The sequence below is a fragment of the Gallinula chloropus genome, assembly GCF_964237585.1.
Source record: "Gallinula chloropus genome assembly, chromosome: 2".
NCBI classification, from domain to species: domain Eukaryota; kingdom Metazoa; phylum Chordata; class Aves; order Gruiformes; family Rallidae; genus Gallinula; species Gallinula chloropus.
In genome coordinates this window covers 35,515,328-35,538,974 of record NC_140086.1, presented here as the reverse complement: position 1 = coordinate 35,538,974, position 23,647 = coordinate 35,515,328, and the positions used below count along the sequence as shown (strand labels likewise).

The following is a 23,647-nucleotide window of genomic DNA, read 5'->3' as shown; positions in this document are numbered from 1 at the left end:
GTGAAGCATGTCAAGCAGGTCGAGGGAGGTGATTCTGCTCCTCTGCTCTGCTCTGGTGAGACCCCACCTGGTGTACTGCATCCAGCTCTGGGGTCCCCAATACAAGTTCCCCCTTCTGAACTGTTGGAGTGTGTCCAGAAGAGAGCCATGAGGATGAGGCTGGAGCACCTCTCCTATGAAGGCAACCTGAAGAGTTGGGCTTGTTCAGCCTGGAGAAGAGAAGGCTCTGGGGACACCTTATAGCAGTCTTTCAGTACCTAAGAGGGGGTTATGAGAAAGATGGGGACAGACTTTTTACTAGGGCCTGCTGTGATAGGCAGTGGTTTTAAACTAAAAGAGGGTAGATTCAGACTAGCTACAAGGAAAAAATTCTTCCCTGTGAAGGTGGTGAGACACAGGTTGTGCAGAGAAGCTGTGGCTGCCCCTTCCCTGGCAGTGTCCAAGGCCAGATTGGGTGGGACTTTGGGCAATGTGGTCTAGTGGAGGGTGTCCCCCTGACAGGGGGTGGGAACTAGATGGGCTTTGAAGTCCCTTCCGACCCCAATCAGTCTGTGGTTCTGTGATTATACGATCAGCTAGAAAGCCCTTGTCCCCATTGTTAAACCATTCCTTTCCAATATATGTGTTTGCTTACACAAGGAAAATGTACATCTCTCTCACTGAAAATGTTAACAGTTCTGGTCTGAGCAAAAGAAACATTAGTTTGCATATAAGAAATAGCTAAATAATACCTTTCCCATGTAGTGACTTCATATGCGTACTATTTAAAGAACACTCAGATATGCTATGGATTCTGAATATGAATTCAAGCTTCTCAGCTAAGTGAAGGTGGCTAGGTAAGAAGTACAGTTGCCATAGGGGTCTCACAGGTGAAAGAGGGAATTAGTAAATTAATTTTAAAATCTCAATAACTATTTGAAGTTAGCTCTGTCTCTCCTCATTGTCTCTAGAAGGACCCTAAAGCGCCCAGCTTCATGGTCCAATTGTCTTCACAGGAGAGGTGCTCCAGCCTCATCCTCATGGCTCTCCTCTGGACTCACTCCAACAGTTCAGTACCTTTCTTGTACTAGGGACCCCAGAGCTGGATGCAGTACTCCAGGTGGGGTCTCACCAGAGCAGAGCAGAGGGGCAGAATCACCTCCCTCGACCTGCTTGACATGTTTCACTTGATGCAGCACAGGATACAGCTGGCTTTCTGAGCTGTGAGCTCACACAGCCAGCTCAAATCTGGCTTTTCACCCACCAGCACCTCCAAGTCCTTCCCATATGGGCTTATCTCCATCGCTTCATCCCATAGCCTGTAATGATTTGTTTTATCAGAGTCCCACATAAAATAGAGACAAAGTAAAGTTCTGCACAACATTCATAGAAGTCTAAAGTAATAAAAATACTCTTGGGAGACAAGTGCTCCTCTTTATGTGAGACTGCCTGCCAGGAAAGTCAATGCAGGTATTCTGCCTTTAAGATTTCACATGAAGCAGGTCTTGGCTGAGCACGGATTGCAAATGATTTGGCATTTTATAAAAGAGCTTGAGCAATATTTGTATACCTTTATAGAATCGAGATGGGTTCAGTTTGTACCAAGGAACAAAGATCTCATTAATGTAACCAATAATCAATAATTGCCAAATAACCAATAATTGCCAAATGCAATTAAAATGTATGTGATTCTTACCTTCTGTGCTTGTGGACTGTAGAAATGTAAGGTATTTTTTCATTTTAAATATCCCCTTCATTTAGCTCTGTAACTCATGCCCAGTCAAATGAAACACTCCAACTTTAGAAAAAGGCACATTATCTGTGGATGGAATCTGCTAATGATTAAAAACAGCACTTCAGAATGTTTTTGTCATCTCAATCATATGCAGCACTCATTTGAATTTTGTCTGATTGTGAATTTTAAAAAAAGGGTTCAAAACTGCATGTATGTATTTTTAGGGAGTCATTAAAGGAGAGGGATGACAGAATACCTGACCTACCTGGCATTTTGCTGGCAAGACAGCAGCCTTCATCTCCACACAAACCTGCAAGGAGCCTGCTCATTTCTCTGACCTTTTTCCTAACCATTTAATGTCTCTCAGTAAGAGATGAGTAGAAAAATCAACTTTTTTTCTTTTAAATAATATTTATGAACCAAAGGATTAATAATTTGAAATATCAGATCCCGGTTAGGGAAAGCTAAAGATACCTAATAGCCATATTAAGATATGTAAGTATATAGTAATACTTGTATCTCTGTATAGAGGTATTTAAAACAAAGACCTGAGCCATAAACAGCGTTCGCTATCTAAAAGCTGTATTTTTCTCACCAGATTTTGACCAGAGGTGTCACCAGTGGCCATTGGGTACTTCTGTTTTAGACCCAGTGATAATCTATTGGGACATCATCATCACACGGGTCTGTCTGTTATAGTAACAAATGTGCACTCATTTTATGAATAAAGGGGGTTTATATATTATGTAGCCACAAAGAAAAAACAGTGTTTGAGATCATGTGCATGGATGGTGCATGGATGGAAGCAATGTTATGTTTTTCTTCATGTCACACAGTATTTACTTAATATAACAACTTCATATTTGGGAATTTACCCTGAGCAATTATTTCCATCATTTTGCATGGGCCTTTCTATACTGTTTGGAATTCTCCACACTCTCCTAGAGTCATTAACCAATTACAGCTGGGACCAAGGCCAAAACCAGCTAAGTATCACAACTGAGATTATCTCAAGTGGCACCTTAGTAAAATTGCTGAATAATCTTTTCTCCAGGGTTCAGATAAACATGTGTTGGATTTTCTTATACTTTATGCCTTCTTAAAGGTCCTTCCTTTTTGATTCACTGTTTATGTTCCTTTCTTTTTATAAAGCTTCCTAGAAAAGGTCAGCTAGAATCCCACCTCAGTCACATAACTAAAAATTAGGCTAGCCCCTTTCCTTCACAGGCTTTCTCTAGATAAAACTGGAAAATTAAAATTAGATTATGGTCTCTGTATACTTTGCCTTTAAATCACTGAAAGCAACAATTTCCGCAGATCCTGGACTGAGCCTTCATTTTATTTTGCAGTGGCTCTGGACTATTTTACAGCTCACAAGAACAATTTTCTGCAGTTCATCTACTTGAAAGACACTACCAATAGTCTGTCCTGGGCTTCTACGCAGTGTTTTGAAACAGAAATCCATGATGTAGGATGACCTGTCAAGAAACCAGGTTAAACTCATTCTTTTTAAGCAAATGTTTCTTTTTCCTGGTGTCTTAAATGAAGAAGAGGAATCTTTTTCTTCTCTAAAGCAATTCAATCTTCTCCCTTAGTGTCAGTTAACTGCTGACAAAATATTTTGAGAAAAAGAAAATCTTATCTCAGGAGTAATAATCTTAAAGCAGGAAAAGTCTGCTCCCAACTAGGAAAACTCATTTGATTTCACACTGCACAAATATAAAAGCAAAACATACTACAGATGGAAATGTAAAATGACAGAGAACAGTGAAAGGGACTATTACACTATCTTCCATGCTATGAAGCAGAACCAATTACTGACATCCGTTTCTTAATCTGAATTTATTTATTTTCTGATTAGCAGAAAAGGGACAGTGAATTCTGTAAGTTGTTAAAATGTGGGTTGCCCAGCTGACTGATAGAGTACATGAATCATTTGGGGTGAAAGCGTTCTTATCTGACTCTGTTCCTGGAGATGTATCTGCTCTCAAGAGATGAAGAAGATAAGTCTGTTTACAAAAATGGGTCTCAAGTGTACATTACAAAGACATCCCTATATCGATGCAGCCATGCACTATCACAGTACCAGTAAGTCATTGTAACCAAGCTTTTAATGTCATTTATAAAAAAATAGTTATTTACATTTTCAACTTATTTGATGGCATCCTCTTTTGTTACAGCATTTGGATCAGTGAAGAAATGACGCTAGAACTCATATGAGGGTAAACTTTTCAAAGACAAGCATGACAGTACAGCAAAAATGTTTAAAACATTCTGAATTCTTGTTCTTTTGCAGCATCGCACAAACTCATTCTTTGCAATGCATGCACCTTGGCCTTCGGGTAAGCCTAATTCCCTTCCACACTAAGGCATGGAAACTGCCACGTTTCTAGGGGCAGTCCCACATGTGGCACTTCCAGACATAACCAAAGGCATTAGTTTAATTCCAATGGACAGTAGCTTAAATACAGAACACTGGACTTACATGTTTTAAGAAAACACTGGTTAAAACGACAAAAAAAAACCCCAACCCACCAAAACTATCCTTATTGCATAGTTGCAGTAAACCAGATCCATGAATACAAAAGCCATCAAAATATATTATAAATCTATCTGAGTTTCAAAGCTACTCTAAAATACTGCTTTGCTTTGGAATACAAATAACACTGTTTGGGGTTAGTTTGTAGAGTTGTATTTTGGTCCATGCTGTTAATTCTATGTCATTATATTCCTCTTCCATTAGTTTAATAGTCTCAGTACAACAGGTCCTCAGGCAGTGGTAAGCATGAAGAAGCCAAAGAATGGCCTTTCCAAATCTCAAACAGCTCCTGCAGTCAGTTCATAAAATCTCTAATTCCCACTGTTTCCCTTTTTTACCGCTTTAAATAAAATTCCCTCAGAACTCTAAGGGAAAAACAATGATGTGGGACACAGATTTAACACTGTTAGAGATGGGGGGGTTGTCTCCATCTTATAGTCCTGAGCTGGTAAGTCACAGCTCTAAAAAATATCCAGCCCATAAAAAAGATCATCATCATCATCAACATCAACAACAACAACGAAAAAACCCACAATTTACGTTGACTATGCGGTAGTTCCACATAATCTGCTGGCAGTAGGAACTTCTTTGGTGTCAGAGTCAGGTCTTCCTGAAACCACAAACGGCCAAGTCTGTAAGCAAAGAAAGAAAAAGGTATTTCATGTTAAAAAGAAAGTTTACCCCGCTATGAAACTGGAGCTTTATTACTGATAGATGTCTAACTCAGGTTCAGTTGCAAACACGTCATCATGTTTTAGTCCCAGTGGAAAGCACAGAGAGCCGAGTTCCTCTAACAAATATTTTCATTACGTTTGTCATTATAATGAAATACTTTGCAACAGGGCTGCAACGGTCAGCAAAAAAAAAAAAAATTCTTATTAAAAAAATGCAGCGTTCTCGCCCTTTGCAATTGTTTGCATCGTTTTATAAATAAAAAGTGTGCAAACTGTTCAAAACCAGTCACTTTGCCCTGTGTAAAGGCAACCCTTTCAGCCCTGTGGCACGCATCAGGCACTGAGTTTTGTCCTGCCGAACTACTGGTGATGGCTTCCTTGTGCTCCAAAGCCGTCCCGCAGAGCGAATTGCTCCTTTTTCGGACATGACGCTTGCCTAACGCCCGAGGAATTAATTTCTTTAGGGTTCCTTTACTCCCACTCCCCAGAACAGACACGCCCGCCATCACCGTAGGTCAAACCCCGGCCCTCGGGTCGCTCCGGGCCGAGGATTACTGGGGTTTTACGAAGCAGTCAAGGTCGCTTCTTCGACGACGGGTACGGCTTGGTACGGTACCCCCACCAGCCCTGCCCGAGGTGGGGGTCCAGGCCGGCGGAGCTACCCCGGGCGGTGCCCCAAGGGTTCCCGTCGCAGCGCATCCCGCGCCCCTCCGCGCCTCTCCGCGCCCCCTTCCCGCTCCCTACCAGGTTGACGGGGTGGACGTAGCCGTTCTCGTAGCGGTCCTCCTGCAGGAGCTGCCGGAGGTGGGCGATGTAGCTGGACGCCAGGCGTAGCGTGTCCAGCTTGGAGAGCTTGGTGTCGGGCGGCACCCAGGGCAGGCTCGTCTTCAGCCGGGAGAACGCCTTGCTCAGCACCCGCATCCGCGCCCGCTCCCGCGCGTTGGCCGCGTTGCGCTGGGATTGCTTCCCCTCGGGCGGCGGCCCCCGCGGCCCCGACGCCGCCTTCTTGCCCCCCGGGCCGGCGCCCCGCGCCCGCTTCCTCTTGCAGCCGCTGCCCGCTGGCCCCGCCGCGCAGCTGCCCTCGCCGTCCTCCTCCTCCTCCTCCTCTTCCTCCTCCTCTTCCTCCTCCTCCGCCGCCGAGGAGTTGTCCCCCGAGGGGTAGAGCTCTCCGCGGGACTGGCGCTTGGCCGGCGGCGGCGGGTAGTCCAGCTGCAGCGCCCGCAGGTCCATCTCGGGCAGCTCCTCCGCCTCGCTCCCGGAGCCTGTGGACATCGCCCCGGGAGGGAGACGGGGAGGCGGGCAGCGAGGCAGGCGGGAGGGGGCGGACGGCCGAGGCGCGCCGGCGAGTCGGCCCAGCGCGGGGCGGCCCCGCCGCGGAGAGTCCGTGCCGGCGGATGGGGGGGGCGGGGGGGGCGCGGAGGGGGGATGCGCCCCTTGACAGCTCTATATATCGGGTGTCCGCGGAGCAAACCATCTGCCGGGCGGAGGGGAGGAGTGGGGGGTGCGGAGGAGGGGGTAGGACCCGTCTGAGCCTCGCGCCGGGGGCGGCGCCTCTCCGCGCTGCCCGGCGCAACGCTGCGCACAGGCCCGTGCAGACCGGTGCGGAGGGGACAGGAGGGGATGTCTCCAGGAGTGTGTGTGCTCTTGGAAGTAACGCCACCTTGCGAATGAGCGCTTTTCCCCCGGGAGAGAGCCCTCTCCTCGTCCCGGAGGACGGAACCCCCTCAGGGCCGATCCCGCAAGTGCTTTCGCGGGGAGGGGGGCACCGCTCCCCTCCTGCGAGGCGGCGGCGGCTGCGCTGAGGCTCAGCGCCAGCCGGGGCTCGGCCCCCAACCCACCTGCATTGGCGCTCTCTCTTGCCTTTCTTTCGAGGTCGGGGGATTTCCCCGCCGAATAAACCCGCGCCCAGCCCCGCTCCCCGCAGCCGAGCGGTGCGGCAGGATGGGGCCGACCCCGGCCCGCTGCTTGCCCTGCTCCGAGCGGTCGCTGTAGGGTCCCGGTGCCCCTCCGCCGGAGCGGACGGGGGTATCGGGAGGCACGGCACTCGGGGGTGGGCTTGCTCTTTGTAGGGAGCAACGCAAAAAGTCGCTGGAAACATCCGGACTGTGTTTTGATGGTGTCAAGAACTTGGGGTGTGACTGCAGAAAGTAGAAAACTAGAATAACGTGTCCGAGGGCTTCTCTTTCATCAGAGCAATTAATTAAAAGCCAATTAGTTGGGCTGTGTATGGCGTTGTGTCACGGAGCAAATTAAATGAGATAGTTGTTCGAGCTATTCCTCGCCCCCCCCCCCTCCTTTTTTTTTAAAAAAAAAAGTCCGTGCTGCAGCTTTTATGGAGTCCACGGGAGAGTGGGGGCCCCAGCAGCCACGGGAAATGCAGATATGCAAATTTAACAGGGCTATAAATTAAAAAAGAAAAAATAAAATCAACAAACAACAACTTGTATGCCTCCCACACCCCAAAATATCTCCCCTTTTCAGGATGAATAACTAGCATTTAGTTCCTCGCTGGCCTTCTCGGCCCTGTCTGGACACTGTTAAGCAGAATAAAAATTCAATTCGCAGAAAAGATTCTAATGACTACAACAGGTGGAAAGATCTCGTCCCGCAAATTTTTGCTCCCTGGGTTTTTTTTTTTTTTCCTCCCATTTCCCTCCCAGCCGAGTGGAACCTTCCCGGCTGCTGCCGCCCAACTTTCCTGGCACCGCCGGCCGTCTTTTCGCCCAGCGCTTTGCACCTCACTCCCCGCCAGCCCTGTGGTCTTACCCAGGGCCACTTAACGCTGTATAAACCTCGGCTTCACCCGCTGGGGCTAGAACCACATCAGAGCCGGGTTTAACTGCAGCCTTTCCAAGTGAAACCTGACATTTCTTGAACCACCGAAACAGGCAGCTGATCTTGCAACTGGATCTCTTGAACTTGGTTTGACACTACGATGCTCTGGCTGGGTCCCACACGCTGTACGGTGAAAGGGGAGAGCGCCGGACTTCGGGATTGCTCTGCCTTCCCAATTAGCCCACATTATCCGTATAAATATAAATATATATATATATATAAAGATACTGCAGGGGAAGAGATATAGGTTTACTTTTTCCCCCCATCTGGGTTGTTTATACAGGTGCGGGCTGAACGCTTTCCCTGCTAAAGATTAATGGGAGAAAGTGCTGAATTTCTTTAAACAAAGAAGAAAATGGTACCCAATCTTAAAAGCCACAATGGCAAATCTCACCTTTCGCGCCTACCTCTGCCTCGGCGGACTAAAGGTGACGCATAATGGATACTTCGGCTAGTTTAATGAAAGAATTGGGGGTGGTGGAAATAACCGATTCTCGGGCCGTCTTTGCCTGGTTTGTTAGTAAAGGAAAAGGGAAAGGCAGTGGATTAATTCAGGAGTGAGCCTCAGGGTTTACTTCGGAATTACACCCAACGAAACCGAGCAGAACCGACTCCTCTCACATCCATCAAACCTCTAATTTCTACGACCCTGACCGAGATATCATTTTCAGGATAAAGTCTTTGATGGGGCCAGGGCATTACATCATGCTTCCATTTATCCTTTAGTCAAGACTTTGATCCTTCATGCTCTCTGCGTGCTGAGTAGGGAAAATGCCCCCGTTTATCAGGGCAGCATTTTACATCCATTATCAGGTGCAGACCTGTTTCCTTCTCTCCGTTAAAAGGTGAAAGTACGAACTGATCTGTGTCTGAACAGCATCCCTTCGCTGTTTCAGGGTACATCCCTGCATGCCATGTGTGGTGCCGGGACAGCCCTTGTCTGCAAAGCCTGACGTGCGTGTAGAGGAAGAGGAATAGCAGCAACACCAGCTTCTGCGTGGTAGGAAGCTGCAGAGAAGGCCTTCCCCAGGCAGCTATGTCACCGTTGTTGTCCCTGAGGCCACAAAAACAGACTTTCTTTGCTGAGAGGATTCAGGCAGGGGGATGGGGGGGAAGGTTGGGGGGGGGGACGGGGGACACAGAGTGGTGGTGCACAATGGAACGCAGTACTTTTTCTCACACTTTTCCAGAAGTAATTCTGGTGAATAAAAGTAACTAACCAAGCCAAGCGAAGAGCAGTCAACGAAAAACAGATCCCTCCTTATCTTTGCCCCAGATCAGGGTGTTTCGTGCTGCGCTTGAGGACCGGCGAAGGACGGCCCTGCTCTGCGCTGGGCGGGGAGCATCCATCCCCCCGCAGGGCCGGGCCGCGCCGGTGCCTGGGAGCCGCCGCCCCCGCGTCGGAGCGCGGCGCGAACAAACGCGGCAGGTACCTGGGATGAGGCTCAGGGCGTATAACCCTTTTAGTTTCTTCCTGAAGTTTCAGCATAAATTCTAGCAAAAATGAAAAGAGAATTAAAAAAAATACGCAGAGGCCAACTCGTAGAAGGCAGGTTATCTCCCAGGGTAGGAGAGGAAATTGCTAAAAGCCCCGTGTCTTTGGCATTCATCCTCTGGGGTGTTGGCAGCGACAAAGCAGGGTGAAGGAGGGAGATGATGTGTTCTCGATAAAGTGCTTTAAATAAACCTTTCCTTTGGCATTTGTCCTTTTCTCGAACTCAGCAGCGTTACTGAGTCACTTCGCTCCGACCTAAAGTGCACTTACGCTTTTTTCGGAAGTAACAAGGGTGTTTTTATTCATTTTCTTGCCGTGGTGAGAAAGGCGGGATGTCTGGAGGGGAGGAGAACAAAGTCTGGAAAACATCTCGGTCTTGATGTCTTCACTAGCGTCTGCATCACACATCCATCCAGGCTGCGTGAAAGGCGTGCGGGACTTCTGCCTCCCAGGGGTGCTCGGCATTGCCGGTGCTGTAGGACAGGCAGGTGGATTCATTACCGCCTCCGTTAAATGCCACCCAGAACAAATAACGCCTCTGCACTGCTCACATAAGGGGGTCCCTTATTCCCCCACCAATCCTGCCCCCGCTAAAACCGCCTGTACCAGGAGTGCTGTGTGCTACAGCCCGTGCCGTGGCTGCCCTGTCCTTAGCCAGAGGTCTGGCACGGGTCGAGGCACCACTAAAGGATCCCCTTTTCTATTGTCACTTCCTAAGGTGAGAGTGCCGTGATTGCCCATGTCCCGGTGCCCTGGCAGACACGCATCTGGGGATGTGAGCTGGCTCAGCTCCCCTAGGGCTGGGGGAGACCTGAAAGCATCACGGGGGAATGCAGGAGCCGCCAGCCCAAGAAGTTATTGGAAACGAGCTTCTGTCTCTGTATGTGTGTGCATCTTGCGGGGTGGACGACTTCCCAAAAGTGGCTTTCCATCACATAAGAAAAAGAAAAGCTAACTCAGGGGGTCAAGCCATGTCAAATAAAGCAAGCAAGGGGGTAAATGAACCCCTGGAAGGGAAAAAAAAAAAAAAAAAACAACAACCCCAAAACCCCTAGAATTTATGTTGCCTAGCGAGTGCGAACCTTCCCATCAAGGAACACGCTCCACTATTCGCTACAAACCCCGGGGTAAAACCCGCCCCTCTGCCTCCCGCCGCTCAGGCACCAGCCCGCGGCCCCGGGGCTGCTCCGCTCCGGTAGCCGGCAGCCTGCGGGGCGATCTCCCGGTGTGGGGCTGGCAGCTCTCTCCTCGCCTTCGGTGAAGGCTCTGCTCGGGCCACCGCCGGCCCTGCCAGAGGAAACCCTCGTCTCCAGGGAGATCAGGCACCCGCTCCGGCGGCGGGGGCTGCTGGGCGCCGAGAGCGGGGAGAGCCGCTGTGCGGGGAGCTGCGGGGCTGCTCGTACCGCCTGGGCTGCGGTATAAGGGTTCATGCTCCTCGTTCAGCAACGCTGAGCACAAGCGAGGTCGTGTTTTTAAAATGAAAACACCCCACAGGTTTGTTCCTTCGAGCTGCCCATTTCCCCAAAGGGAACCCTGCCCCCGCAGCGCAAGGCGAGAGCATCATCCCCGGGGAAGAAACCACTCCCCGTTATTTACTCCTTCCCCTCCTTCTCCCCAACATTTCCAGTGCCATAACGAATGACAACGAGTTGTTATCAACTGTAAAGGATCGCTGCTTTTCCCGGGCCAGCAGTGGGTTTTCCTCAGGTATCCCAACTTTCAGCAGGGTTTCCCCTGTGGAATAGCTAGGCAAGCTCTCTAAATACCTCCTGGCGCCAGAAGAAAGTTCTCATGTAATAGATACCCGCTGGTGTGAGAACACGGATTCTGCTCACTTTGTCAATCAGTCGGGGGGGGGGGTGGGGGGGGTGGGTGGGTATGGATGTGTGAGGAGAGGAGGGAAATGAGGATTTTTTTTTTTTTTTAATTACAAAAAATTGAGGGTTTTTTTTTTCACCAATTATATTTTTTTAATGATGCCTGGAGATGTGCTGTTGTCCTGAAAGGACCAGAATTAACGGCGCTGTTTAAAGTGCAGTTTATTTCTTCTCTTGGAGCAAATTAGCTGGAATAACAAGCAAACATCAGGAGAGAGGAAACACTGTGTTAGTCTCCTCCTTGTGTTTCACTCTGAGGGGGAAGCCCACCAGAGCAAGACGGAAGAGATGAGGAGAGATAACACCACTACAGCCCTTCATTATACTTGAACGCTCCAGCACACCCGCTTGCTTTGGCTGGGCTACAGCAGAGCAGACGGAGGAGTGCCGCCTCCCTAGGACCGCTATTGAAATCATTGGGGGGTCTCAGATGGGGGGACACTTTTGGTGAGACAGCTTCATGGTCAGCCGCGGGAAAATCACTGCCCGGAGATGCCCGGAGTCAAAGAAAAGGGCACAACGGCATCACATCACTAGCTGCGTTGAGGGAAGGCTACAAAGGGCTCTCAATACACACAGACTGCAGTCACTGCTGCCTCACGTTCAGTTGTCTGGAGGAATTATTCCTCATTTTCTTTAGGGAACAAATACTCTGCGGAAGGGATGTAGGGAGCCACCTGAACACCTGAACATTGCCTTGCAGCACCATACCTCCATAATGCTCTGGCTCTACTAAGTGCAGGTCATGTCAGGATAGATGCTCTTTCTCTTGTAAGACAGCATGACTCTGTCTGTCCTCTGTTTCTCTTAGTATTGTGCAGAGTATTGTGCAACTGGGTGTAATACTTACTTTTTCAGCTATTTGAATTGGTGGACCTACAATGCACCTAGGTTTTTACACTGATAAAATTACAAGTGATCACAGCCCCTCTTATTGGGTTAATTCTGGATCTGAGACATACAACATGGTCCCCAGCAATGATTTTGAGATGTAATAGACTCATTTCTTCTGGGATGTGATCTTAACATATATAGGTAGGCCTGTGCCTAAAAAAGAAGAGCTTAAAGTGTGAGGTTGAATTCGGTCATGGTGTTTTAACACCACTTTCCCCACTTTCTGAGTGCTTGTTTCCATATCCCACGTTACACCGGAAATTTTGTTCTTTTCACACTACTTCAAAAAAGTGCTCCTACATCTGAAAACACTTCATGACCATAGTAGTGTTTTACATGTTAAGAAGCTAAAATGTTCCAGTGTCTCCTATGCTGCTTCCTGTCACCATTTTACAGGATGATCTTTGCAGATACTTCTTGATGGCTGAAGATGAATTCTTTTGCAAGCTATTTTTGTGGTCTGCTTTCCTTTTTTATTTTGTGATTGTGGCCATATTCATGTATATAGCCTTTTGGGTTTGTTTTTTTTTTTTGGCTTAGGACAAGGAATAAGAACTGAAAAAGAGATGCCTGAAGCCATACATTATGAATGGCAGTGAAACAAGCTGTCATGTTTACAACTCAAATGGTGAACCTTTAAAGAAGGTTTCTGTCTTTCATTTTTATATTCAGAAGCAAATTTTGTTTTCAGGAAAAGCTATTCAGATTTCAGGTAATTATGATCAGGCTGCTAGGAGATGTGCTTCAGGTGATTTAATTCTGCAGAATATTAGCAGAATATAAACTCTTAAACTAGCGACTCTGGTAACTGAAGCTCTCCTCCTGCTGTCTACAGACCTTCAAACTATGTCTTTTTTCTTTGACCCTTCACTGTTCATTGCAGGCACAGGTGAGGTCAGATTTTTGTCCTTTACCATTCCTTACTTTACCATTTGAATTATGTTAATAGCTAATTACCAAGAGCAAACCAGCATCACAAAAAATACTTCTCTTTTTTCCTTTCATGGTAGATTTCTCTAAGTCAGCAGCTGGAAAACAGAATGCACCTGGCTTTACCTACATTTTGCCTAACAAAATGGCTATTCTGTCAGTACCAGGGTTCTTAGCAAGGATGAGCCAGTGCTATCAAAGGAAACCAGTATACATCATAGATGGAAGAACTTTTTCAGAATTATTACTGAAAGTTCAGGAGAGTAGTTAGCCTCATCTTGCAAAATTGGAGGCAGTACCTTGTATTTTGAATCGATGCTTGTGAAAAGGAAAATGACAACGCTACTGAGCAAGTTCATTAACTAGCATGAAAAATTACAGTGTCCTCCACTTTAACTGAGCTGACACTGTGACACAGGTTGAAAATCTGATTCATGATGTCCAGCTATTTTCCTGCAGACCTTGGGTTAAAGCAGAAGAAAATAAAGCCAAAGTAGAATTGCATTTGGTGTAACTCAGGAAAAAAAAGGAGTGTTTGACTAAGGACTTTTTGGTGCAACTAAAAATATACAGTAATGGATTCCACAGTCCCTCTGAGAGTGAGACTAACATGGTCATCTCTCAAGGATGTTTTTATATATGAAACCCAGGTTTAAAGACGTTTACAAATTGTCTCACGGTGTACTTAGCATAACTTGTATGGCTATCAGTATATAAAGCCATATATATAAAGCAGTATTAAATAACATTTGTCTATGGAAACAAGCGCAGACTAAGATAGATGTTCTCCTGGTAAGTAAGATTCTCGTTATTAATGTTATCATTGTTTGCTGGGGAAAAGAGATGAAGAGTACCTCAGAAAGCACCCGGGGCCTTTTCAAAAGTAATGCTCACTACTTCGAGATGAAACTCAATCTTCATAGTAACTACTGCAACAGCCCTTTACATTCTAACTACAGTATTTCTACTATCCCACTAGCTGAACACTTCTGAGGAAAGATTATCAGGAACCAATATAATGCTTTTCTGGCCTTGTGATCCAATCTTGTATAATTGTTGATTTGTTCACCTTAATTGGCTTAAAAGGTGTGAGCACAACCTGATCATAATTGGTAGCTGAAGGAAAGCACATTTGCGGTCGACTTACCTTGACTATAATTATTTGCAGTTTTCCTCTTCCCTCTTTCTTAGGCTGTGATAGCACCACCTCAGTGCGAGGCAGCTGGTTCGACATCACACTACCCATGAGAGGCCAAAATCCCATGATGCCATAACATAATGGACTCTAAAACGAGTAAGCTGCTGGTCTGGATTCATAAATCAGGATCAGATCCTATATTACAGGCTCCAAAGGAGAACATCACCGTACACACTTTGACTGCTCTGCTGCAGGGTGGGATGATGATAGATGATGATTGACAAAGCAGAAGATAGTGTGACCCACTCAATTGGAAATTGCCGATTGTTACTATTGCTTTGGAAAGTGTTAATTGTTTTTGGTCTATGTACATGTAGACTGAATGCTTGCACCTATTAAAATAAAGCAATGAAGCAATCACCAGAAAGTAAACCGACTGGTTGTACAGGAAGAAATGCAGCTGATGTATTGGTTCATGAAAGAGCATGATGCTCTACTCTTTTGTACATTCATCGCCCCAGATTTCCATGTAAGACCAGTAACATAACACTTTCCTTACAATTAAATTAGAAGAGCCTTCCAAGAAGTGACTCACACACAAGAGCAATGATGAGTTTTCTATGTTTATCTTTGTATTTTTCTTAAAGTCTCTGAAATTCATGAACAAACATACCTTTCAACAGACAATCCTAATATCATCTGATTCAAATTATGAGGCTATCTGAGACTGATTTGTTTCCTGGTTCAACCTAGTATCAGTGGAGAGCCAGCAAACTCCTTGCCCCTTGTCTAAGATTTAGAAATCTTATGGACCTGAGGTTTCACACACACTCAGCAACAATAAACAGCTCTAACTGCATCTGGTGATAAATCAAGACAGTGAGAATATTTTTTAATTTATATGGACATCAATCTAAGTTGGTCTTTTTTTTTTTAAATTCTGATATAAAATTAAACCACAATAATGTTCCTAAGCATTCCTACATTTAAATAATCTCTGAGTAGAAGGCAGGGATAAGATCTGTTAAACATTTGTTCTCTGTTTCTTGAAATTATGGTATGTTAGCCAATCTACCAACTTCAAGAAGCCGGCTGCTGGCAAGTCTGCTTTTGGTTTAATGTCTCTAAAGCAAAATGATTAAGATAGTTTGGACCTGTGATAAACACATTAATCCTCATAGTGTTGGCTGAATAAGGAAAGGTGAACTGGTGAGCTGATGCTTTTCCCCACAAAACCAGAAAGACTTAGAGTGACAAAGTGTTTAAAACATGGGAATTATCTAACCTTGAAGCAGAGAAAGTCGTATTTCTTGACATAGCCATTTTAAGAATGTCTTCTTTATCAAGTTTATTCAGCCGAGGAGCAAGGTGTCCATCGTTCTTGGAGAAATGCCACAGTTGCTTAATGAGCAGGAGCAAAAGGCTATTGCACAAGATTACGTACACAGGCAAAGACAAACTGCTCCTGACTTCCACAGAATCACAGAATCACAGAATTTTAGGGGCTGGAAGGGACCTCAAGAGATCATAGAGTCCAAACCCCCCCACTTCCTGCGAATGCTGTTATGTTAATGTGCACGTTATGCCTGTCAGCTTACAAAAAAGCTCGGAAAACAGGGAGAATTGCGCAAAGTGCGACTCAGTGCTTTGGCTGGAGCTGCCTTGATCTTATCGCTGCGCATTCTGCTTTTGTGAGTGCCTGATGTACAGACCCAATATGAAATAAGGGCCGCATTATTTGGCTGCTGTTTGTAAAAATGAAGGAATAAGGGGTGAAAGGTGAGTAACTCCATGTCTAAGGGGAATTTGTGGGTGTGGATACAGCAGATAGTTTATTGCTGTGCTGGGGGGAATGCTCACTGGGTTCAGTGAGTTCATCAGATTTCCAGATTCATGGTAGAGTATGGTGATAAAAGATCGACAGGTACATTAAACCAGTCCTTTGAGCACTGAACATATCTGTGAATGAAAAAGGTGTTTTAAAATAACCCCTGTGACTTCACAATCTGGTAAAAAATCATGCTCTTACATTCCAGCCAAGCAGAAAGGAACATACAGACCAATTAACAGACCTTTGAAGATGGAGCTATTATATTCTAGGTTATTGTTATTTATCACATTGTGGAAAGACAAACCAAATGTGAGACCAAAATGCTGAATTTACCATCTAAAAGAGCATGTTGGGTGTAGATAGGAAGGGTATAGGTATGGTTTCTCATGGCTTCAGAAAGAAAAGTTCCACAGTAGTATCTCTGAAGCAAACATCCTATTACAGAAAATGTTGCCGCAGAGACTTATATAGTCTCAAAAGATTGTTATTAGTGTTTGGACATCTCATAAAATTATGAAATGTATATAATGACAGAAAGGGATGAACGTGCATGGATTATTAGTTTGGAACAGACTGCACAATGATACTGATTGAAATCTGCATCCTCAGGAAAAGCAGAAACACTGAAAGGCAGGTCCAGACATACCTTCTGATGCCTTTAGTGAAACAAGAGATTGTTTTTATCAAAATTATCTGAAAGATTTAACCAGCTGATGACAAACTAAGACACAGGTGATGACCACAAAAATAAATTCTTAAGTGTGCCTGCAATCAGAAGTAGTTACTTGTGGTAATGGCAGGTACATTTTCCAGTGAAGAAATACATTAAAGCTGTCAAAACGAACACCTAATTTCAAGAAAATGTAAATAATTTTCTCTTGGGTTTTATGATACATTAAAAAAATACATATACCTGGCGTCTGTCTGGAGCAAATCCAGTAGAAGTGAGCAGAATAAGGTTATGTCCAAGATCCATAAGGCTAATCTTTTACATGAATTTATCTAAACCACTGTGCTGTTAAGGTTGTAGGATGATTTAAGGGGGCAGGTCCTGCCATGTTTTACCTCAAAATTAGGTTTTGTGTAAGACACCTAACTAATGCCTCTATACCTTGCTGTGTGTAGCTCTTGAGAGGAAAATAAATGTGCATAAATATTGTTTAGGGTGTAGTTAATGTCACCTAACTTCTACCATCTCAAGGTTTTGTATCATACTTCAGATAGTTAGGATTAAGTGTCAGGATTTATAGTTTATAGGTCAATATCAGTTGTTATATTATTATCATGAAATGTCAAAATGTGTGAGGCATTGGCAAGGCAGCACACTGAAGTACTACATGGACATCCATTTCTTTCCCTGTGTAGACATCTGATGCATCAAAGGTGATTAGTTTGGTTTTTTTTCCCATGCATTTTATAGATGAATAAGATGTTGAAGCTTGGGTGCATTCAGTCGGAAACAGATATCATAACTGAACAGGAAATGAAATACGATTAGAAAGATCATCCTTTTCAGGAGAACTTCGCCTTTTACCAGAGGCAAAAGATTAGCAAGAGCTTAGGCCTTGTACGATGTGTCTCAGTTGAACAAGAAAAGAAACTTTATAGTGTGTCCTTTGTGTCTCTAGAACTCTATTGTGAACATCAAAACTGGATTAGAGGATGCTATGCAATAAGAAAACCCCACGTTTAACTTTTAGGCTTCTTTCAGTTCCTCTCCTCATCCTTGCTATGGAGAATAACTTTATCTGAACAAAACTGTATTGACCACCCTTTACAAGAACCCATGGTACTCATCTTCATTCAAAATATATTTTCTAAAATAAATTCAGGAATCACAGAATCACAGGATGTATTAGGTTGGAAGGGGCCTTTAAAGGTCACACAGTCCAACTCCCTGCAGTAAGCAGGGACACCTTTGACTAGATCAGGTTGCTCAGAGTGTCATCAAGCCTGACCTTGAATGTCTCCAGGGATGGGGCCTCCACCCCCTCTCTGGACAACTTGTTCCAGTGCCTCACCCCCCTCATATTGAAGAACTTTTTCCTAAGAATAGGAAGGATAGATTATTCAGAAGTAGCCACCCCCTCTTCCCCACTCTTGCTTTTTAAGGACACCAAGAATCATTTAAAGAAGAAAAAATAATTATATTGAGTCCTGAGGTCTCTTCAATCCAATCCTATATTAGTGGCTAAAAGTGTCTAGAAGAGTATATGTAAAAGGCAAGAATATGGTTATATTCCTCAGAAAACTCTCTAAACAGGCAATATTTTGAGTTTTAGTAAATGAGCCAGACGTTTAGTCTTTAAATGTAATGGACTTTGACAGGTTTTTCTTCTATGAGTTGACTTTGGAATCCATATACACTTTTGGGATCCAAATATTCTGCAACAAAGCTTAATTAAATGCATAGGGTTACAAATCACTTTCATTATTTTAAGAGCAGAGTAAGGCTGGATTAAGAAGATAATAGGAAACTCAAGCCACTGCAGAACACACGAAATCATATGTGTGCAGATCATATTCTCTGCATACATACTACATCCTGTGTGCCATATTTCCTATCAGTGTGCATTCCAGTTTGGTGGGACTGGTGCAGCGGATTTGCCATATCCAGCCCTGAACAGGAGACATACTGACAGCTGATTGTTGAGTCCCCATTTGAACACTGATCTGAGACAGAAGTCATAAGGTCATAGAATCATTTAGGTCAGAAAAGACCCTTAAGATCATCAAGTTTAATCATTAACCTAGCACTGCCAAGTCCACTGCTAAACCATGTCCCTAAGCACCACATCTACAAGACTTTTCAGTACCTCCAGGAACGGTGACTCAACCAGTTCCCTGGGCAGCCTATTCCAGTGCTTGAGAACGCTTTCACTGAAGATTTTTTTTCCTAATATCCAATCTAAACAACATCAGGCACAACTTGAGACCATTTTCTCTTCTATTGTTTGTTACTTGGGAGAAGAGACAGACACTCACCTGGATACAGCTACCTTTTAGGTCATATGTTATGAAATATCCTTTTGGTTACTTTGGGTCAGCTGTCCTGGCGGTGTTGCCTCCTAAGATCTTGCCCACCTGCAGCCTAATGGTGAGGGGATGAAATGTTGGAGGGACAGCCCTGATACTGTGCGAGCACTGCAGTAGCCAGAACATTGGAGGGTTATCAACACCTTTCTAGCTACCAATAAGAACAGCACTATGAGGGCTGCTATGGGGAAAATTAACTACATCTCAGACACACACAATGCACCTAGTCATGCTGACCACACTATTTCTGACACAAGCCAGGATGCTGTTGGCCTTCTTGGCCACCTGGGTACACTGCTCGCTCATATTCAGCCGGCTGCTGACCAACACACCTTTTCCACTGGGCAGTTTTCCAGCCACTCTTCCACAAGCCTGTAGTGCTTCATGGGGCTGTTGAGAGCCAAGTGCAGCACCTGGCACTGAGCCTTGTTGAACCTCATACAGTTGGCCTCAGGTCCCATCAGTCCAGCCAGGTCCCATCAGTCCAGCCAGATCCCACTGTAGAGACTTCCTACCATCAAGCAGGTCAACATTTGTGCCCAACTTGGTGTTTGAAAACTGACTGAGGGTGCACTCAATCTCCTGCATTGATCAAGTCTGGCCCCAGTACTTAGCTCTGGGGAACACCACTTGTGATTGACCACCAACTGGATTTAACTCCATTCACCACAACTCTTTGGACGTGGCCATCCAGACAGTTTTTTACCCAGTGAAGAGTACACATGTCCAAGACAGTTTCTCCAGGAGGATGCTGTGGGAAATGGTGTCAAACAACATCCACAGCCTTTCCCTTATCCACTAAGTGGGTCACCTTGTCAAAGGAGGCGATCAGGTTAGTCAAGCAGGACCAGTCTTTCATAAACCCATGCTGACTGGGTCTGATCACATGGTAAACCCGTGGGTTATAATCCCTTAAAATTAGCATCAAACTTTGTAGCAGACATTTTGTGCCACCTAAAAAGCAAGGCATGACAGCACTGTGTACCTATGTTGTTGTTGTAATAACCTCCACCTTTGGATTTCCACAAGTTTTCAAGGAGTACAGAACGCACTGCAAACAAATTCCAGAATGTCACACTACAATCAATGACAATGACCCAGAAAAGAATTTCAGGATCACCACAAGTTTGGATAATTTTCCTGTACTGGCTTTATTGTAGGAAATTACTCCAAAACCTGTTTTAAAAAATATTTTCCCCCTAAATGCAGTTTATGTCTTGGCTCTGAAAACATATGGAAAGACCATATGCTTTCATTTGCCTAATCCCTTTTGCCATTTTAATTGGTATCAGCCAAGAAGTTTCTGTATAAATTGAAGATTTAAAAAGATTTATACTGAAATGTTGACTCATATTTGTTTTTACTGTTGAAAGCAGGACTGCAGTCCTCACAAAAACAATTTATTTTAATTTAACAAGCATTCCTTTATTTTACTCTTTTTGTTACCATTGACTAATCACTTGTTTCTAGACAACTGATTTAATGGATTCAGTGTATCAGTTTTTCCCTCCCGAAGACATCTATAATTGGAGTTTCTTCACAAATACTCCAGTGTCATCAAACACTGTCATAAAACCCGGATTATTAAACCAAGAGAGGAACTAAAACTTTTACTTTGTTGTCTAGGTAACTTACAGGTTTTTAAAGAAGGCCAGGAAGAAATGTCCACTTTTGAATCAAGTACTGCTCTATACAATGGGGACATCTGAGCTGCCTGTTGCTGGTCTTTTATGATACATACACATTCTTATTCATTCACCCAGTTAGCACAATTTTCTTGTATGAAGCTATCAACCACACATGTACTATAAAGCACATCTCTCTTTTGCCTAGGCTGTTGAGGGATGTCAGAACCAAGAAGTCTTCCAGCTACCCTCTTCCGAGCCTGCATTTCTCATATGCAAGTAAGCTGGCAATAAGCAGACTCCCGGAGACTCATCTAGAAACAAGGCGAGTAGTCAGTATTCTTCATTTTGGCCCCAAGTTCATTCCGAACACCTTTCAGCCATTCCTTGAGCTTGGCAAGCTCAGGCACTGTCTGCACGGCTCAGGCTGCTTGGCTGCCTTTCGGCTCGGTGCTGCCATGGACGTGTCTTTCCCGGCAGGTAGGACGTTTTCTGTCACTGTCTGATCCTCGCAGCTCAGGGGATCACACGCTGAGATCCACGTGCTTTAGCATGCTTGGAGGGTTATTTACGTGGCTTGTTCCCTGTTTTGCAGAAATTCTCTTCTGCCTATGACATCAAAATACATTATTCTTATAAAGAAGCAAAGATGAGCTGTTTCTTGCTTTTTCAGTAGCCAAGGCTTTGCATTGCGTGACCCAGCAAAGTCCCTGAGCACTACCTTTTAAGATGAAGCCCACTGATTTGCATTGTTACCTTTTCTGGGATGCTCTGGACCTGGAAGCAGACATAATTCTGTGGTCTAGTGTAAAACTACTAGCATCCAAACCTGGAAGATGACCACATGCAACAAAGGAAAATAAACCCAACAGCTTGCAGCTTCCTCTACTGCTGTCAGATCTCCATCAAAGATGTTTACAGGAAAGTTTTTGTTGATCCAAGGGAAAAATTTAAGTAGCTTCATAAATATTAATTCTTGAACAAAGCCTTCTGGTTGGCAGAGGTAAATTTGCAGATCTTCACAGTCCTCCCAAAAACTTTTTAAAAGAGATTATGAAGGCTTCCATGACAATTCAGAAGAGGAGTGAATTAGGATGAAAAGTATCAAGGAATTTTCCATACCATCACTGGATACACCGTATGAATGAACTTGATCTTTCTACTCATATTTAATGGCATCCTGAAAAATAGTCCATGGATATTGTTCAGACTGAAAGACCAGATTTCAGAAATGTCCACTACAAAGTAGTACTCAATGAGTGGTGCTAAGTGCTGTTAATTTCACCTCATTTGTATTAATTCAGGATTTTTTTCTTCATAAAAATAATGTACAATAATAATTTACCAGTGTGTACGAAACAAGAATCTGGCACTACTAGAAATGGAAAGATATCTTATTGGAGAGTGGGAGGGATATACTGATGGACAGGACAGTGTATAATATTGTCTCCTTCTGCAGTTAATTTCTGTAGCATTGCTATGCACCCTTGTGAAGAGCATACCCTCACAAATACGCTTGGGCATCCCAGACTTCATAAAATTCCTACTTGACCCAATGGATCAACCAAAGACTTGATTGATAACATGAAACAAGCACAGGTATATGTTTATAGACATGTAGTTTATAATTTATGGGTGCAAGGGATGGAAAAGCAAACAAAGATTTATTACTGCCATTAAACAGTGAAAGAATCATTATTAAATCATGCAATCTTCTTGAGAGAGGGGCCAGACTTGTGGGGTGCTACGCACAAGCACATTTCTCCTACTTCCTGGGATAAAAATTAATGAAATACCCTGTTAAGATTTTCAGCTATAAAAACAATCTGAACAGTGTTGTCCTTTATCTCCACCTGCTTTCCCCATTTACTTTTGGTGGCCAACATCTTTACTGAAGGCACAAAATAAGTACGACTTATATAGGTCTGCCCTATATATAGTTGATGTGCTACTAATAGCTATCTATCCATTAAAATCTAGAATTTATGTCCTGGAATAAATTAATAAATCCAACCACATATAATTTTATGAAATTGATTATGTTAAATCTGAAATACGAATTACAGAAAGCCGTGATTAAACAGCTGTAAAACACGTTTGCATTTGTGTGGTCTAAACAAGTGAGGGACTCAAGAGTCAGCATTTCTCCTCACCTCTGTCAGTTTTGCAAAATGAATTTTCCTCCCGTTGTTTCAAAATTAAAAAATGATTTGTTGGATTGGAAAAATTTACATTTGGCTTGTCTTGACCCTATAGCTGTGGTTAAAACAAATGGTTTGCCAGAAGTCAATTTCCTATGTCAGATCCAGCCAGTATGGACAACAAAAACAGGTCTTGAGGAAATCCAAGTGGTAGTTGCTGACTTTGATGGATCCTCAGAGTGAGTAATGTCTCTGGAGCTTGATGTAGCTTTTCTTGTGGAGATGGGTTTCCTTGTTGTGCAATATAACTTTGCACTGAACTTGTCTGAGAAGAAAGGTTTCTAAAACCACTGTTCCCAAACTGAATCTTTGACATATGCATCTCTGTCTGTCAGTGTGGCTTCATGACCTGATTCGGACCCTTAGTCTTTAAAATCTTTTGTCATTAGCACAGGTTAGTGATGAGATATGCAATCCTTTTAATCACACAACATCATCACTTACTCAAAATAAAATAGCACGGAGTACTGAATTAAAACCACGAGCCAAGCTTAAAATACCTGCACTGCTTTTCTTTTGTCAGTTAAATAAACCCTTGGCTCTTTCCTGGCTTCACCAAGCTATCCTGGATGGCATTGTCCCAACTGCTGGAAGAACAAGAAACACGAATATTCCAGTTCTTTTTTTCAAGCGGTGTCTTATATCCAAATTCAAATAGGGCTAGGTTTCCGGTCATAGAATTGTCATCCATAATGTTTTTGTGGCCAAACATCAATAAAGGTATGTATCTTGTCAGGTGTGCATTACATTTCCAAAGCAGTTCTGGTAACAAGTTGTAATACTTGGTAATTCATATCTGTTTTAGCTGTACTCAACCAACTCAACTTGGTTCAGTTCAGTGAAATTGTTGTATATAGG

General features: G+C 44.2%; 1 protein-coding gene across 1 annotated transcript; it reads right to left on the bottom strand.

The window, feature by feature from the left end:
* Positions 1–3,718: 3,718 nt before the first annotated feature.
* On the bottom strand, positions 3,719–6,329 carry MSC (musculin). The gene is made up of 2 exons (XM_084260312.1): positions 5,672–6,329; positions 3,719–4,885 (listed from the first exon to the last, which is right to left on the bottom strand). Exons 1-2 carry the CDS (start codon positions 6,197–6,199, stop codon positions 4,799–4,801), a joined length of 615 nt encoding a protein of 204 aa, XP_084116438.1. The 5' UTR covers positions 6,200–6,329; the 3' UTR covers positions 3,719–4,798.
* Positions 6,330–23,647: the final 17,318 nt, after the last annotated feature.